The 18,129-nt window shown below is 39.6% G+C and overlaps 1 protein-coding gene across 1 annotated transcript in view; it reads right to left on the reverse strand.

Moving 5' to 3' along the window:
• Positions 1 to 2,703: 2,703 nt before the first annotated feature.
• The window catches only part of MUC6 (mucin 6, oligomeric mucus/gel-forming), a gene marked incomplete at its 3' end in the record, with an annotated part of 92,634 nt that continues 77,208 nt past the window's right edge, over positions 2,704 to 18,129 (reverse strand). Inside the window, exons 16-30 of the mRNA XM_014521416.1 lie at positions 16,743 to 16,904; positions 16,220 to 16,314; positions 14,818 to 14,950; positions 13,882 to 14,131; positions 13,265 to 13,317; positions 13,054 to 13,163; positions 11,919 to 12,070; positions 10,848 to 10,989; positions 9,928 to 10,032; positions 8,008 to 8,193; positions 7,271 to 7,510; positions 5,426 to 5,582; positions 5,118 to 5,264; positions 3,771 to 3,833; positions 2,704 to 2,754 (exon numbers count right to left, since the gene is read on the reverse strand). Coding sequence (XP_014376902.1) covers positions 2,704 to 2,754; positions 3,771 to 3,833; positions 5,118 to 5,264; positions 5,426 to 5,582; positions 7,271 to 7,510; positions 8,008 to 8,193; positions 9,928 to 10,032; positions 10,848 to 10,989; positions 11,919 to 12,070; positions 13,054 to 13,163; positions 13,265 to 13,317; positions 13,882 to 14,131; positions 14,818 to 14,950; positions 16,220 to 16,314; positions 16,743 to 16,904 — 2,046 coding nt within the window. The remainder of the gene's footprint in view (positions 2,755 to 3,770; positions 3,834 to 5,117; positions 5,265 to 5,425; positions 5,583 to 7,270; positions 7,511 to 8,007; positions 8,194 to 9,927; positions 10,033 to 10,847; positions 10,990 to 11,918; positions 12,071 to 13,053; positions 13,164 to 13,264; positions 13,318 to 13,881; positions 14,132 to 14,817; positions 14,951 to 16,219; positions 16,315 to 16,742; positions 16,905 to 18,129) is intronic.

The following is an 18,129-nucleotide window of genomic DNA, read 5'->3' on the forward strand; positions in this document are numbered from 1 at the left end:
GCGTAGGGGTCATCCTTCTTGAAGGAACCTAGAAGGCAGAGTTACTCATGGCTGTGGCAGTGAAGAAGGCCACTGGGCAGCACCCATTCAACTCCCTGCAGAACCTCTTTCTGCATTTATGGAAACAGAACACGAGGCATGAGGATTCTGTCATCTCCCATGCCAGGGAGTCGAGTTAGAGCTGGGAGGCATGTGCTTTAAAGTTTTCGGTTGGAAATCCATTTAATTCTCCCACATTATGCACTCTGAGTTTAAGGCTAACTATCAGGTGATTGTCTGTTGCCTAGACTGGACCATACCTGTGTCAGTTCCTGACTATGACACGGTTCTTGCCATGGGACTGACAGCCCAGGCCAGGTATGAAATTAAAGCACGACACAAACCATTCCTAAACACATTCTGCATCATTTATGAACCGTATTTATTTCTTTTTTACCATTTCATAATGCCTTAGATTAAGTTCACATGTAGCATCCTTTCCATTTATACTGCAACTACTATGTTAATTGAAGCCTAAATGAAACTGTGTAATGGATCTTAGTCATGTAATTTCTGAAACAGTCATATAAATTTAATTATCTATACTCAATAACAATAGTGAGTAAAACAGAAAGAGATCAACAATGTAGCAGAACTTACCAGTTTCTGTTGATACTGAGACCGTAGGTGAGACTGATGGAGTTGTTGGTACTGAGGTTTTGGTGGTCGTTTGTGGTGTAGTGATTTCAGTTGATATAGTTATTGGGGAAGATGAAAATGTTGTCTTTTTTGTTGTCATGGTTGTTGAGGTAGTGGATATAACTGTTTTGGGTGTTGTGACTGAAACGAGTGGTGATTCCATGGTCGTTATTGTCGGTGTTGCCGTTGGTGCAATTGTTAATGTTGTGTGGCTGGTAGACACTGTAGATCTAGTGATTGTTTCAGTACTGGATGCAGAGGTTAGTGGGGATGTTGTTGGCAGAGAGGTTAGAGTTACATTTAAAATAGTGGTTGTTGGCAGTATAGTAGTAGGTGGTGTTATGACTGAAGTAGTGCTTGATGCTGTCGTTTGCACCATTGTTGGAAAAAAAAAGAAAAAAAGAAGAAAGAACAATAAAAATTGAAAATTTCATGGTCACTGAAGCTTTTAAATAATTCTTTATAATTCAGTTACATTTATCTTTGATGTAAGTTAAAACAAATGATCTTAGGATGTAATGTAATATTACAAAACATCTTTAATTTTAAATGTCAAATTTGAGAAAACTTAGCTATTCTCTTCTCTGTCTTTTCTATATTTTACTGAATATCCCAACAGTTAGCTGTGAGTAGGAAGATGTTACACACACACACACACACACACACACACACATTTCCCTTTCTTAGTATATTTTAAGTGAATTCAGTGCTCACAAAGAGTACAGAGATCTGCCAATAGTGATATAGAAATTTGTGTACTGGGGCTTTGGCTAATATGTCTTGATTCTCACCCAGAGAAAGCAATACAAGGAGAGTAATCATTGTGACTGAGAGACTCTTTACTAGACTCTTAGTGAGAAAGATTTTCCTTCTATCTAACCTAAACTTCCCTTGTTGCAACTTAGTATCATTGCTCCTTGTTTTGTCATCTGCCACCACTGAGAACAGTCCAGCTCCATCTTTTCTGGAACCACCTTTCAGGTACTTGAAGGCTTTTATTAAATCCCCCTCAGTCTTCTCTTCTTCAGACTAAATTGGATCAGTTCCCTCAGCCTCTCCTCCAAAATCATGTGTCCCAGCACCCTAATTATTTTCATTATCCTCCGCAGGACTCTCTCAAATTTGTCTGCATTCTTTCTGTAACGTAGGACCCAAAACTGGATATAGTACTCCAGATGTGGCCTTACCAGTGCTGAATAGAGAATAAACACTTCCCTCCCCTGCTGGCAATGCTTCTACTAATGTAGCCCAGGATGCCGTTAGCTTCTTTGCAACAAGGACACACTGTTGGCTCATATTCAGCTTATTGTCCGCTGTAACCCGCGGGTCCTTTTTTGCAGAGCTCCTGCTTAGCCAGTTGGTCCCAAGCCTGTATCAGTGCATGGGATTGTTCCATCCTAAGTGCAGGATTTTTGCACTTGTCTTTATTGAACCTCATGAGATTAATTGTGGTCCTATCTTCCAATATTTCTAGGTCTCTCTGAATCCTAGCCCTACCCTCCAGTGTATCTACTACTCCCCCCTGCTTGGTGTCATCTTCAAACTTGCTGAAGGTGCATTCCATCCCATCTTCTAGGTCATTGATGAAGGTATTGAACAAAACCAGCCACAGGACTGACCCCCTGGGGCACTATCCAACTCTCCAATGAGCACAATACTGAAATTGCTAATTAATTTAATCTACCCTAGGTCAAAGAGAAGCAACTGGATACTGTTTGCCTTTAGTCACTGTCAGTTTGTCCTCAGTGTAAAAATGTAAAAATATCCCATGGCTGGGGGCAATTCAGTAGTTATGGTTTACTAATAACTTTTTCTTAATTTAAGACCCTTAACCTAAAATTTAAGATAAAGGGTATGTGACATCTGTAATGTTAGAATATGCTTCATTACTTTGCTCAAAACATTTCAAAGAGCATGATAAAATTTTGTTAAAAAAGTGTTTGCTATTTAAAATGTGAAGAGAGCAACATCTCCTTTGGAAGCTAACATCTAAGTATTACTTTAGTAACTGATTGTAGAACTAACCTGTGGAAGGTGTAGAGGTTTCAGGAGTAGTACTAACAGGATGAGGTCCAGCTGTGTACAAACAGAAACAAATTAAATAAGTGGATGATTATAAAATAAGAAACCTTTCCAAAGAGATCATTTTCAGCAAGAGTGAAAAGTGAAACCATTTAAATGAATTGTGCCAGCTTGTGAGACATCCCAGAAAATGTATTAAACAATACTGGGGAAAACAGATGCCTGGTATTTAGTTCACTAAGCATACTTTTTAGTACTTCTGTCACTGTGTTCATGTTTAAGAGTAGCTTTATTCCACAGGAAGGTGTACATATTCATTTTCTTCCAAAGGTTTAGCCCTACCCAATTACTAGATCCAGGAAGGAAGGTTGGCATTCTGCTATATTATAAGGACCTGGAGCATTTGACAACTGAATGACAATCCAAAATTTAGGATTTGAACCTATCTGTAATACTATGTACCCACATAATTTTTTTTATAAGATTGCCCATCGTGTGGAATAGGTATGCCATGATGTCATAAAGGTTTCTAAAGTAATAAAAAACACATATATTAGAAAGGGAAGCATGTTTGGTAAAGCACATGGACTGGATTCTAACCTATGCTACAGCTTCATTCAGTGCAAGAAATGTGCTGAAGGCATCTGACAGGCAGTATCCCTGCTCCTGATTCATGTTACAGCTGCCTCAGTGCAGCTTAGAGTACCTTGTATATTGTTGTGGATTACCAAGATATTATCAAATACTGAAGCTTAAAGTGAGGACAAATTTTTATCACTCTTACTGAAATCAATGATAGCCATTCAACTACTATGTAGTTTCAATGCTTCACAGCCTGACTTTTTTTTAATTGCTTACTTTCAGTCAAGTATCTCCTTTAACCATCATATCACTAGTTAGCATTAGAGCAACACAATTATTTCAAAAGAGATCTGTGTTTGGATGAAAAGGCATCAGTTAATAACAACTATTAGGAATAAAATGCCTCATCTAAAATTTACAACCCTTTCCATTTTTTCTGCTTTTAGCTTTTGCAGAGAAAGAAGATAACTGTATAAATCTCTACATACTGCAAGGCATGCATATTCCCAGCTCTTCATCAAAGTATTCATTATTTGAGCAGTTGTAGCACCCTGTAGAAGGAGGAAGAGATGTTACTCATTCTTCAGAGAAGAATGGTTTCAGATAAACTTCTTTTTGATAAGCATTCTTCTCTTCTAACATAGCAATGGTTGTTCCACTTATTTAACTAGCAGTATCTCCATATTCTTCATGGGATATTCTCTTGATCTGATAAGTTTCCTGTTCAAGCAGAAACATAACTAGGCAATCCCGTGCCCTAGGCCAGTGGCAGTGCATTGGGCAGCAGCAGTGGCCAAGTCAGCTGAAGGGCAGCTGCTATTTTTGCACCTTTCCCTTCCACTCCCACCTCCTAGTTGATGCATGGGTTGGTGCCCTGATTGCCCTCCTATTAGTCACTCTACTGTGTTCAAGAGAGGCTGACATCATTACAGTCCTAAGCATACTATAGATAGTGAATCAGTTACTTATTGTGATAGCAGTAGCAGCAAAATGAAGATGGGCATACTAGAATAACACTAACCATTAGGGCTGTGTGAAACAGCACCGTTCTGCTTTGACTTCTGTTTCGACGGAACAATGTTTTGTTTTGAGTTTCATTTAATTTCAAAAGCGCTGTTTTGTTTCGCTGAAACTCTTTGGCTGTTTCACCGTTTCTCCCATAGGTTATAATGGGGAATCATAAAATGTGGCAGGCAGGCAGATTGGGGGCTTGCCCATACCCTTGGGAGGGCTCCGGGGGCTGTGCTGGAGTTCTCCCCAGGGTGTGGGCCCTCGATCTGCCTGCTGGATGACAGGAGGCAGCCAGGTGCTGCTGCCTGGGGCGAGTGGCAGCACCAATCTTTCCAGTCCTGGGTGCGGGCTGTGCCCAGTGCTTGTCTGTCATCTGGCAGGCAGATCGGGACCCTGCACCCCCAGGAGGAGTCCAGCACAGTTCCTGCAGCCCTCCTGGGGGTGTGGGTGAGCCCTCAAAGCTGCCTGCCAGATGAGAGGAGGTGGGTGCTGCCGGCTGGGACTGGCACTGAAGCCAGTAAGCCTCACTTTGAAACTTAAAACATTTCAAAACTTTTGAAATGTTTCTTGTTCCCTTGTTTCATTTCGTAGCTGTTCTGAAGGCTTTTGTTTCATTTCGATTTTGCTGTTTTGAGCTTGAAACGCATCAAAACAGCTTTGAAATGAAATGCCGGGCAAAATTTTGCACAGCCCTACAAACCATGTCTTCAAAGATTACATCAATAGAAACATCATTGTCTTTTCAGAATATCAGTGATTAAAACCACAGTAAAAATAGCCATTATGTTACCATTTTCAGCTTTATAAGAGTAAAAGCTCATTACCTTCAACATTGACATACTTGTAATCTTGGTTTGGGCAGTTACAAGGCCGGTAGTGCCAGGTACAGTTGTCTTCATCCATGTACGTATAGTAGTAAGCGTTCTCATTGCTTATTGTTTTGTGAGTGTTGTAAAAGTCACAATAAACAGCTAAAAAAAAGAAAGAAACAAAATAAAAGGTTGGGTTTTTTCAATTGATGGAATGCAGTTAATTGAGAGCAGATTCAGAGCAGGCAGGAAGGAATTAGTTAAGAACAGAAGCTAGGAATATAAATCACAAGCTCTGTTTTTACAAGGTGTAGAGAACTTACGACAAAAATCTGGGGCTCTCCAGTCAATGCAGACCCCTACATCTAGGCACGCCTTGGCATACGCAGCAACAGCATCACACATGCATTCACAATCCCCTCCAGTGTCACACCCACAGGAATCTCGGACACAGGCATCATAATAAGGAATTCGGTATACCTTTGGGAAAGAAAGGAGAAATGAGTGAGTCAACCATAATTCTCTTGTAGCTGTGCATTGGTTAATGGGATGTCTTTCATTGTTTTAACTTAACTAAACAACAGATGATAATTCAGGTTAAAGGGAAGAGTTCAGAATATAAATTGCTTTGCTAAGTAAGAATAAGGGTATGGATTCATGATACACTTGCTATGGAGTAACTAACCCTGCATTTTACTCTGTAGTTAATGAGAAACAAGGGTCTTTTGGTGGTATCCTTTACAGGATCAACTTTACAGTGGGGGAGATGTTAGACGGACTTTTGGGCACAAAGTGCCTTTTCTCAGGGCTGGGAAAAGCAGACTTTTAGTGCCCAAAAGCTTGTCTAACATCTCTCCCAAATATACAGTTGGTCCAATAAAAGATATCACCAAAGGACTCTTGCTTCTTGCATATTTCCTGGACCATCATAGCTGTAACAACATTCCAACCTTTGCATAGTAAGGAGCAGACACATGACTATCTTGCCCAAGGTAGCTGCCTGTACTATTTGGCTAGTAAGTGGAGAGGGAGCCAATTTGCATTGAGCAAAGGGCTGTGTTGAGATAAAACTGATCTGTTGAGCAAGTTACCATACTAGTTAGTTCTACAGATTACTTTTCCCCTGCAGTAAAGTGACTACACATTTTTCAGTGGGTAAATTTATCCTGGATTTGTTTAATTTAATAGAGAAGGGCTAAACATTGCCTGCCTAGTCCAGTTTGCCTATGTAGCAAATGCATTGCCTATCTGCCCTATAAGAATTACAGTATTTCCTTAATCATTAATTGGTAAAATAATCACAGCACTAATACTATGCACTTAAATAGTTATCTTTAGTAAATATTTAGGCATTCCAAAATGTTCATAAACAATAATAATATTTTAAAGGCCATCTGTCTTTAAAACCATATGGGTACTGAATCTAGAAAGCCTGTATGTGAAAAGGCAGCAAAGCACATTAGTTAATCCAGAGGCATCTACCCTTCACGGACATACATAAACACTACTTGTGTTTCTTACTTGAGCTCATTTCCTGATAATGAGAGTCTCTTTCACAAGACATGCCTCTGTTTAACCTTGCAGCACTTTCATTTCCTCAAAAGAAGGTTGATGGCATTGTGCTTCTCAACTGTTCTGCCCCCTGATGTGTTTTCTAAGTCACATCTGCTTGGTTTACTGACAAAGCAAAATGTTATGCTATGTGCCAGCACAGCAGAGCATGTATAGTTGTAGAAGGATAAATGGTCCTCTACTCTGCCTCAGGCTTCACCAGCTCCTCCTCCCCTAACAAACTAACTTCTACTTCCAGAATCTTCAGTCTATATTCACTTTATATCTTTGGTCAATATTTAATGTGGGTTTTTATATTAGCATAATGTGTGGGAAAGATAACTGAAATATTATTAGGAAAGGATGTATTCAGACACATTAATAATGGGAGCAATGGGATACTAAGATAAAGCAGGGGTAAGAATACATTTTGTGTGTAGTAAAGTAGCTTGAGGAAGAGAAAGTTGAATATTGAATTGTGAACAGAATCTCATTTGGAAAGCTGTAGAATAGAGAAGGGCTAAACATTGCCTGCCTGGTCCAGTTTGACTATGTAGCAAATGCATTGCCTATCTGCCCCATAAGAATTAGCTTGAAAGGTTCATAATCTTACTTACTTTACTGTGGCAGGAAGAAAAGACCTGGCTGTTGATGATGGAGCACATCTTTTCTGCCCATGCTTTGCGATAAGGGTTCTGGCTACAGGGGTCCACTACAAAGAACACATCCCCGCACAAAGGATTCTCTTTCCAGGAATTCACAAACTCCAGTTCGCTGGATGCAACATACTTGGTTCGGGTTTCAAAGTCATCTCTCATGTTCCCATTGTAATTTCCACACAAGCCACAGAGATGTTCCTAGGTAAAGAGAGGAAAGCATTAATGACTGGCTGCCTGCAATTACAACTGTCTAAAATCTCTTCCTGTTGTCAGCTTATTCCCTCTTTCTGTACCGGCTACAACTAGTGTTTTATATGCTGTTAATCTATTGTACATAGGGTGTTACTAGTTAAATCAATAAGGTAAGGAAATAATGGACACATACTCAGATATTATTTGCATATCATAGCAGCCAAAGTCAATCAAAATATTGTGTAGAATTTGCCTTCCCAATCTGAGGGGAAGAAGGATTTGTTGTTGGTTGAATTAGTGGTTACTAGCCCAAAGAGTCCTGTTCTAGAGCAGAGTAATCATCCAATAATCAACCTTCACTGAAGGTCTCTGCTGCTGTATAAGGGATGGGGAGTGAAGGATGAGACCTTCTTGGAAGTTCCTGGTGCAACAGAAAAAGTCATCTCATGTGCAATTGCATTTGAATTTGTATTTAAGAAAGTTAGGAAGTTATTATCTATTACCTGTGATTCTCTAAAGATTTTGATGAACAGGTTCATGTGCTTATTCCATATGAGGGTCATGTTGTATTTTCCTGGGATAATGATATCAAAAATCAGGTGAAGGACATTCTTTTTCACACGGTATTTTATAAAAGGATTCTCTTCAGAGACTGAGAAAGTTGCATCCGCCAATGTGATAGTCAAGTTCTGAGGGCAAAATTGGACTGTAAGTTAAATATATGGTAAATATATTTACCAAAACCATCAGTACTCTTTATAATATTACTGGGAATCATTAGAGTATACTTATATAACCAAACTAAGCAGTACATAGTTACAAAAACACTGTATTCTTCCATCTGCACCTGTCCAGTGGAGATAAAATATAGGTGGGTCCTGCACTTCACTTTTGTTTTATGCATATTCAAGATCTGATGAGGAATATGGAACAAACATGAGAAACATGCTCAGCTTAGAGTATAACAGCACCTTGCAATGGATCATTTTAGTTTGATTTATGATTTCCTAGGAATAAGGTGTAAAGTTCCACAGAGAAGGGGTTAGTAACTTGATGTGCAGTTTTATGTCTCATGTTCTCATCTACTCTTGCATCTTTTCTAGTATACTATGGGGGTGTCTACACAAGCAAGACATTTACTGTGGAGCTGACTAGTTAGCTCTGCAGTAAATTGTCACTGTCTACATGTGTAGTGCTATTAGGACAGAGTAAATTAACTCTGCTGTAGGATAGTACTGCTAGACACAAGTACTATCCGGTGGCAAATTTGTTTACAGATACTCATGGAGCTGGCTGGGGCATGAGGGTGCTTCAGTGCAAGGGCTGTCTGCTAGCTAACCCCACAATGAAGCTCCCTTGCGCTCCGGCCAGCCCCTCTGCAGCACTTTGAGCTGGGTTGGAGCAGCCCTGGGCTAGCTGGCTGAACCCCAGGGCCCCCTGCCAGCTGGGGCTGCTCTTCCTCAGCTCAATGTATTGTAGTCCTGGGTACATGTGCCAATGCGGCACCTGGGAGCAATAAACTCCAGTGCAAACTGTGCTAAGAGTTTATTCAACCACATTAATAGCATGTGTAGATGCTCCCTGTATGATTTATTCAGAGACCAATAATAGGATTCCTTAAGAGCAAACAATTTGGATTCAAAGGAATCAAAAGATGCAAAGGACACAACTGGCTTTTTTTCAGTAGAGCATTGGCATGTTGCCTCTGCTGTTAACTGACTGGATGCCAAATTTATGCTGAGTGTAGTAGTAGTGGTTTTCCAGTCATCAGCTCATCTTTCTTTGTTCTTCACTTGTTCTACTAAAGAAGCAGGACTGTGATGGTGTGGACAGACATAACAAATGAAACATTTATAAGTGAAATGGACTTGGAAATATTAAAAAGAAAAGAATTATTTCATTCGGGGGACACACGTACAGTTTCTGTGGCATTCCCCTGGAATTCAAAATGCTGCAGCCTCCTCTAGTGCCACCCAGGAGGCACTGGAGGAGACTGTGGTGACCCTATGGCTCTGCTCTCTGCCCCTCTTTCGCCTCACTGGGAGAGGAAGTAGAGAGGAGGGGAGAGTGCAGAGCACCACAGTTCAGAGGTAAGGAGGGGGAGGCCTGGGGAGAGGCAGCAGCAGACGCATCAAAAAGCAGTTAGTGCAGCAACTAGAAGTATCAGGAATCAACAGCCACTAACTGGATTTGAAAGAAAGTTTGGGATTCACTTTGCATCCATTAAGGAGCTGTGTTTGTTTCATGCTACTGCCTCTTTGGCTTCTTTCTGAGGTTTCTATATTATATTGGGACTTATTTCTATAACATGATTCCCTACTGGGTGGGTAAAAACCAGCCAAGCAGATTGGCCTGTAAGAGATGACTGTAGATTCATAAGGTGATATAAATACAAGGGCAGACCTGGATGGATAACACCTTACCCCAAGGTAGATCTTGATGGACCTGGAGCAGGTGACCCCTGATTTCCCACAAATGACATTCTCAGTAACAACTTTAAAGGTGGAGTTGCCTGTACTGCAACCATCCTAAAAGGGGGGGAAACAGAATTGTATTACCCTGGAGTATTAAAAGTAACAAGGTGAACAAGAAACATGAGTAGGTGGAGTTGTTACTTCAGGCGCCCTGCTTTTCAGCATAACTGGCCATGCTTTCACAATGTTTTTACTTGCTTTGTAGAAAGTTACATCCTACATCTTACATCTTATCTCCAATTGTCTTAAAATCTGCTATTGGATATTAACACAGTCAGTTTAGTGGACATCAGTGTAAGCCCTGCAGTATTTTATGGCCGTGCTGACTTTGGCATTTTATAACTTCAGAAGCTACATTTTTGCAGGGGGAGAGGAGGATGTCAGTGGGATGCTGCATCTTTATATTATTATGCTTAGAAATATCTACGGACAGATTCTTGATTTGGTTTTAGGACTGAAATTACTTCAAAAGAAAACAGGAGCAGGTGGTACAAGATGGATATTTATATATGTTACCTATGAACATTCAAATATCCTAGGAAAGCTTCTTACAGGAGTTTTTTGCAATTTCATGGAAACTATTGGGGGAAAACACTGATTTTATCTTAGGGGCCTTTGTGATTACATATTTCTGGTTTTGGAATAAGCAATAAATAAAACATCCCATGGCACTGGAACAGACCTCCTGGGTGATAGGGTCTAGTCTTCTGCTATCACAGATAACTGCACCTCATAATTCCTTTCATAAACTTAGGTCTGGAACCATATTGGTCTAAGATTCAGTATATGGCATCTTTCTACAATATTTTTCTAACTAGTAGTTTAAGTCAAATCATTTTTTGGCAGTGAGACAGTAGCACTGATCTTACCGTAACTAGTATGTATTCACAGTTGCCATCAAATACAAAGCGTTGTCCATCAAAAGTGGTGATATGACCTTCTCCATAGAGGGTACATGTTGAAGAACACTTTGATTTCTGAACACATTTCCATTTGCCTCTTGTACATGTGCTGGTGGTAAGAAAAAAAGCCTTGCTAGTAAGATTTCAATGGCATGTGATCTTACCTCTTTTACAGTTCACCACCACTTGTAGATATTGTGTTAACTTTATTCACTTAATGTGGATTGTGGTCTAATTATGATCAATATAGGAAGGGAGTGACACAAATTTCTCTGGCTTTTGTGGAAATGAATGTATGCTAAAGATGAATTTTTAAGGATTTTTTTACAGTTAATTAAGAATGTGAGACTTTAAAGGCTATGCTGCCTCCAGTATGCAGAAAAGTCATCCCATTATTATGTGAACCTTTTGTCTCCTCTCTTTAAGGTCTTTATGGGTTTTTTTATAGGGTGCTTTGTGGCTGTAGTGTGTAATCAGAGCTGGAGCAATGTTCTCTGGGGCTCTTTTGCATCAGGGCCTGTGAATATAAGAGATTGGAATTAATAGCCCTGGAGACCCCTTCCAGTCCTCTGTTCCTGTGTTACTGTTACTGGTAGCAGATTTGCTTTCCCTTTGTTTTTTTCCAATACCAGGAGTTGCAAGTGGATGTAAGAGGAAGCTCATCAAGTACAGAAAGGATGGAAGTGATTTTGATGGCTCAAAGTATTTTTCTAGAGAAATGGAGGAGCACCAGGTCTGTATTTCCAATTAGGATGGAATTCATCCACCTATCTTATCTGGTTTACAGTTTGGGGTTCCTGTTGAATGCCTCACTGTTTCTTGATGTGCAGAGAGTAGCAGAAGTCCTTAATGACTCATTCCATTTGTGACTGACCCAGACAGTATGGTCATTCTGCATTGCCACAGTTATCCCTGCATTTATCTCTTCCTGGCTTTTTGCCACTGTAGTGACATTTTTGTAGTTCCTGTTTTCAGCTCCTGTCTTGTACAGTTGAGGGAAAGAAAATGCCACCAAAGAGAAACTTTGTAGATTCTTACCAGCTTGTGCATTCTGTATGGATCTCTTCCCCTTTTCCATATGATATACCACCATATTCACAGGGACACTCCTCTGGTGGCACACACAAACCATAAGGATTTTCATATAGCCCATCAGTGCAGACACAACCTGATTCACACCTTGTGGGGACCTGGCAAAGATCCAATCATAACATTAGTCATGAAAAAATCCATAGAGAAAAAAATAACTGCAAAAGGAATGGGCTAAGCATTTCTTTTTATTCATCTACAAACTCTTTTTGATTTTGGTCTTGAATTATGCCTTTGGAACCAAGTGTCTGCATATGCTATGGTTCTTCTTTTTATTTTATTTTATTTTATTTTATTTTATGAATTTTCATTTTTACTAGTGGTAATGGGAACAGCTCAGGACTGTTCTGTTATTTAATAGTCTGTTGTATTAGCTTCACTGGAGTTCAAAAAACATAGTAGTGTCTGAGACATGAAATGTACTGGGGACTGTAGGAAAAAAGTATATTTATTAGATGCCAACTTTTCCTTAGATATAGAATAATATACTTTTTTTCTCAACAAGGGAATTACTTTCATTACTGTTCTTTCAACAGATATGTTTCTTCATTAATTATTAGATATGTCTCATTACATTTTGAAATATTTGTATTATCTGCGTAGACATATACTTAGGCATGTTGTGATTTGCAATATAGAAATGTATAGTTTTCACAGATCTTTTGCTGGAATCAGTTTACCTTCGGTGCAATCTAATCTGTTAAGCATTGGAATGTTCCTTTGCATATTCTTTTATTTTATGTTTTAGAAACATGTAGGACGGATTTTGAATTAACCATTGGGATTTTCCTCAGGATTCATTATAACAACTATTATCTACCAAGGGTGATTACAAAGGCTCTTTCTAATACATATGTCTTCATAACACTCTGTTAAGTAGGGGAATACTGTTATCCCTGGGGAAGGGAGGCAAAGAAACTCCCTTCCTGTCTCTTCAGCTCCTGCCCATTGCTTCTTCCCCAGGGCTATCTGGGAAATCTGTAGCAAAACAGGCAATTGAGCCTCCATCTTCCCAAGTCCCAGGAAACCACTGCGGCAACCTTCCTCTTGCAGAGAGTTTCTATCACAGAAGTATGGAACTCACACAATCAATTCCAGTTGCCAGCATCTGACAGGTGGGGGCACAGGTGGCTCCATATTTATTTTCTGAATTCTCTGAACATGACACATACTTTTTAGGACTTATACAGTTTTCTATAGGAAATAAGAAATACGTGAGATTAGGAACTAATGATTCATCAACATGGAAGAAATAATTCTCTTGCTGGTGAAGTTGATCTGGACACAATCCATACCTGTAGGATCTTGAGGTTTGCCAGTGCAACTGAGCTTCCCATTAACACAATAGCTAGAAAAGAAAAAGGACTGTTAAAGTGATGCTCTTTAGTATTTTTAGTTTGAATTGTTCCACTTTCAATGTGTTTATCACTTGAAGTGATTTCCAAGCTTTTGCAAAATTATTCCATACTTTTCCCTTAAGGAAATATTTCAACATGTGCTTCTTTTACTTCCTTCAACATGGAATACAAGTCAATATCTTTGGCTTTCTCTTTGGAAAACAACCATAACAACGAAGTCAGTTTTATAAGTGTATTCCTGACCAGGATCATATTTATGGCTGTTTGTACAGCATTTGGTGGCACAATCCTCATACCTCCTAATTGTCTTCAGTGTGAAGAGAGATGATTAGATTTTACAAGCCTAATATTTCCAAGGTGAAAGAAAGCCAAGCAATGTTTTAAACAGAGAAAACTTTTCAAATCATTTAGCTTTCAGAAGGTGGTATAAAGGGCAGTGTAATTATAAAAAAAAATAACTTCATGTTATATTTTTTTAAAACAGACATGGGAATAACTGCCTTTCCCTTTCTCTTCCTTGAGTTAGTTCCTTTAATTTTAATTGACAACCTTACCATGTAATCCCACCAATTACTGTTGACTGATCAGGCAGGATAAACTTCCTGTCTGCAAGGTAGCAGGGGCAATGAGATTTACGAACACATTCACTTCTGTGGTTCAGGTAGGTTCCTTTAGGACAGTTGCAGCCATCAATAGGGATGTCAGTGGGATGACATTCCAGGTCTCGAAAGGAGAGTGACAAACATGTCCTATCACAGGCTTCCGTGTTGTAGCTGAATGTCTGATTGCCAGTACATGGAATGGCTGTAAAATGAAGATGGCAATCAAGTTAGATTTTATTTTCCTGACCCTCTCCTCTTTGAAAGGTGTACTGGAGCCAAAGAATGTCAGTCATGTGCTTCCTTTCTTCATAGCCCTTTCATCATAGAGCTGATGAAAGAAGGGTTGCTTAGAGAGCTAGGCTGCCAGGAAAGCTTGGGGGAAGACCACATTGTTTTACGAGTACGTTTAGCTAACCTGTGCTTTTCCTCAAGGGAGTTGGTGATAAAGTTTAATTCTCACTTTATTGCTTTTTTATGGGAGCATGTTATTGTGTGTATTTTGGATTTATAGTCCTACTAAATTTAAGTAATTCCAAAAAAACCCTATTCTTTAGTGCTGGAAGCCTTGATTTTCTAGGAGAATAATTGTGAAATTGAGTATCTGTTATATTCCTGTTTTATCTTCTTCCCAATTAAGTTTCCCCCCTACTCTTACTGTAACATTTTAAGGCAGACACATGACATATGAGCATGGCTCTTTACCTGATTATAACCATTTTAAAATAAGTGAATTTTTGTGCAACTACTGGTAACAGAACAACCCAATTTTGTCCCATATCAAATGCTGGAATTTTCCAGATGTAGATGTTTTCTGAGAGTCCCAGGTAAAAACTGATGAGACACATGCATCTGACAACAGACATCCAAGATTTAGTTGAGGTTACTTACTGCAGTTGTCCATAATGTTTCTCCAGTTCTGAAGGATTAGTCCCATAGAAGCACATGCTCTTGCATAAGATCCCAGAGCAGAACAAATGTAAGGAAAGGTCTCCTCATAATTACAGGCTTGGTAAATGCATCTCTGAAACAAACATATGGAAAATATTCTGTTACAGTAAATCAGATAGTTTGAGATGAAGAATATGGTCAGAAATAAGTAATTGAAAACAATGCATTTTGCAGAGTTAATGGAATAACTGAAAATCAATATATCCAATTGGCTGGATGATGTAAATGAAATGTATGTAGTACTTAAACAGCTCTTTTACCTATGTAGTACATTTCATCATCAGCTTCTAAAATGCTACTCAAAGGTGGGCAAATATTCTTTCTATTTGTAGGAAAACATATTCTGCAAAATTAAGTAGGTTCAATTAAGCTGTTAATTAAGGGAAATGCTCAGCTAATTAGATATTTAACCAACAAATCTCATCTACCCCTTCTTTCTGTCCAGAATGGAAGTCTGCAGGTATGCCAAACTACTGCTGTCTATGAGACAGGGGGTGCATCTACAGGAGATGTTTACTGCGGAGTAGGCAAATTAGTTACACAGTGGGCACGTCTACATGACACACTAAGTTGCTGTAGCAACGAGCTACAACGATGTAGTGTCAGTGGGCACAAACCATGATACTGATGCTATCCTGCAGTAGCAATGAGCTACTGTGCAGCAGGGTTGGAAACGACCCATGCGCCACTGGGACTGAGCAGTAACAGCAGTTACTGCACAGTCATTTAGTACTTGCTCTAGCAAGTACTAGAAGACTACACAGTAACAACTGCACAGTTGAGGGATGCATGTAGATGTGCCCAGGAAATGTTGTGCCATCTACATGTGTGCCCCTATTAGGCTGGAGTAAGCTAATTTACTCTGCAGCAGAATAGCACTTGTAAATACAAGTATTGTCTTGCTGTGGAGTTTTTTACTTCACAGCAGCACACATGTAGTCACTGCCTCGGCTGGCTGGGGCACGAGGGTGGTTTAGTGTGGGGGCTGACTGCTGGCTAATCCCATGCCGAAGCAACCTTGTTCCCTAGCCAGCTCCTCCACAGCATGTTGAGCTGGAGGAGAGCAGCCCTGGGCTGAGCAGGCTGGTCCCTTCAAGCTCCCTGCCAGCTGAGGCTGCTCCGACCCAGCTCAACATACTGCAGTCCCAGGCATATGTGAAGACACAGAACCTGGGAGCAATAAACGCTGGAGCAATAAGCTCTGGAGTTTATTCATGTGCAGTAATTGCACATGTAGATGCACCCAGGGTTTTTTAAATGTTCTTGGTCCCAAGCTTTTGGTGTTTTTGCACAAAATAATACTTTTCACTCCCTCTACTCAAAACCTTACCTAAGTTCTTACCTTGTAAAAAGGAGCAGGATTCACTACAGAGTGGCATTTCTCAAACACTGTGCCTTTTTTAGTAAGAACGGAGCAATGGCTTTCTGCAGATATTTCTAAATGAGAGAAACAGTCACAGGCATTTAGCAATGAGAAAGGCTAAGAAAAAGATGAAGAGGGGGTCATGTCCCCCTTATCTGAGTAATTGAAAAAGCAATACCTGGTTTTCATTCATATCACTAGAAAGCCAAAGACTAAGATCACAGGGGACTCTGTGATGTCACAGGTAGTATCAATAAGAATCATTCCCATTTATGTGAGTACCTCAAACCCTGAGTCAGATTTTTACAGAGGAAACACATCATAGATTGTCTTAGAAGAATATTCTAGAAATGCATCTTCCTATAGATGAAGGATCCTGTGATCTATAGTCATTGTTGTCCTCTTTCTTCAACTCTGGACCTCTCAGGCATGAGCTTATGGAAATGGTTCAGAAAGGGGAGTGCAAATATAGTGACCTGACAGGGCCAAGCATTCTACTTACTGTTCAGTTGACTCATAGAACAAGGGTCAGTATCCCTCTCTGAAGCTGGGTGACAGTTTCCTGCTCTCCAGGAGTCCACAAACAGGGCTGCTGTTCCTTCAGTAATATCCATGCTGGTCATGAAGTCATCTGTTGTCTCTCCATTGTATCTGCCACACAAACCTAGTCACATGAGGAACCCAAGGAACAAATGAAAAACAATGAATATGTATACAATAATCTATGTCAAGCTATTGTTTAGCAACAATAAAAATGTGTCACTAATTATAACTGCTATAGCAATGACAACACGTTATTTAAACACTCTAGTTATAAATCTTGGTTTTCCACTCGCTCATAGCATTCTGGCATTTCCACTTAGGCTAAAATTCTCCAAGTTCATTCACTGCCTTCAAGTGAATTTTTCAGACAGTTTATCAGAGAAAAAACTTCTTAGCTATCTTTAAGAGGAGAAAGGGCATAAAACTGTCTTCCAATTACTAAAAAAAACAAACAAAAAACCCCAAATTTTTGAACAGCTTAAGCCTCCAAATAGTTAGGCAGAAGAAGTGAGTCACACACATACAACAGCCCTCCCTGAGAAGAGAATTTGATCATTCCAGTAAAAATTGGCTTTAATGTGGCTGGATTATGGCATCTTGAAAGTTCATGTCTTCAGTATGTGTAATAATCTGACATTACTCACACTGCCAGCAAAAAAAAATAAAAATTGCAGTATATGTGTTCATGGCTAATTTGCTGACATTGTAAAACACTAGTCTTCTAAGGTGCCCACTGATTGAGAGAACCATGGGATTCTTGGCTGTTTCAGGTTGTCTAAGAACGTGATTCTTAACTAGGGCCTTTCAAGGGAAGGATCTGTGGGGCACCACAAAGTGTTAGCCCTGTTAGGTGTGCAAACAGGATTTATAAGATAAACCAAGAGATTTCAAACAGGAATTTGTAGTATTAAAAACATTCTGGCCTGTTTTGGTCTTTCTGAGTTCTTAGTAAAAGAAGAATTGCTCTATGATTTTTCTGTACTAAAAAATTGAGTGAAAACTAAGAGCTGGCATTTTCTGAGGTGTGCCTTGGGTCTAATAAGGTTTAAAACCAGTGGACTGAGAAGTATATAGTAAATTAGACAGGGCCATATAGATATCCTGCCTCAATCACTGTGCAGTAAAGCACATATTAAACAAGTCAAGGCTGCCTTATTTAATGCTCATGTTCAATAAGACAGGTTTTGAAACTGTTGTTAGTAAAAAGGAAGATGGTTGTCTTGCCTAATGTATGCTTCTTCAAATTGCATTTATTGTATTTGTTAAGATTCCTGGATACACACTAGATTTTCAGTAAAGGGAAGAGACAATCTCTCTTAGAAGGTGGCTAAGTGAGAGAGAACCGC

The sequence above is a fragment of the Alligator sinensis genome, unplaced genomic scaffold, assembly GCF_000455745.1.
Source record: "Alligator sinensis unplaced genomic scaffold, ASM45574v1 scaffold5_1, whole genome shotgun sequence".
NCBI classification, from domain to species: domain Eukaryota; kingdom Metazoa; phylum Chordata; order Crocodylia; family Alligatoridae; genus Alligator; species Alligator sinensis.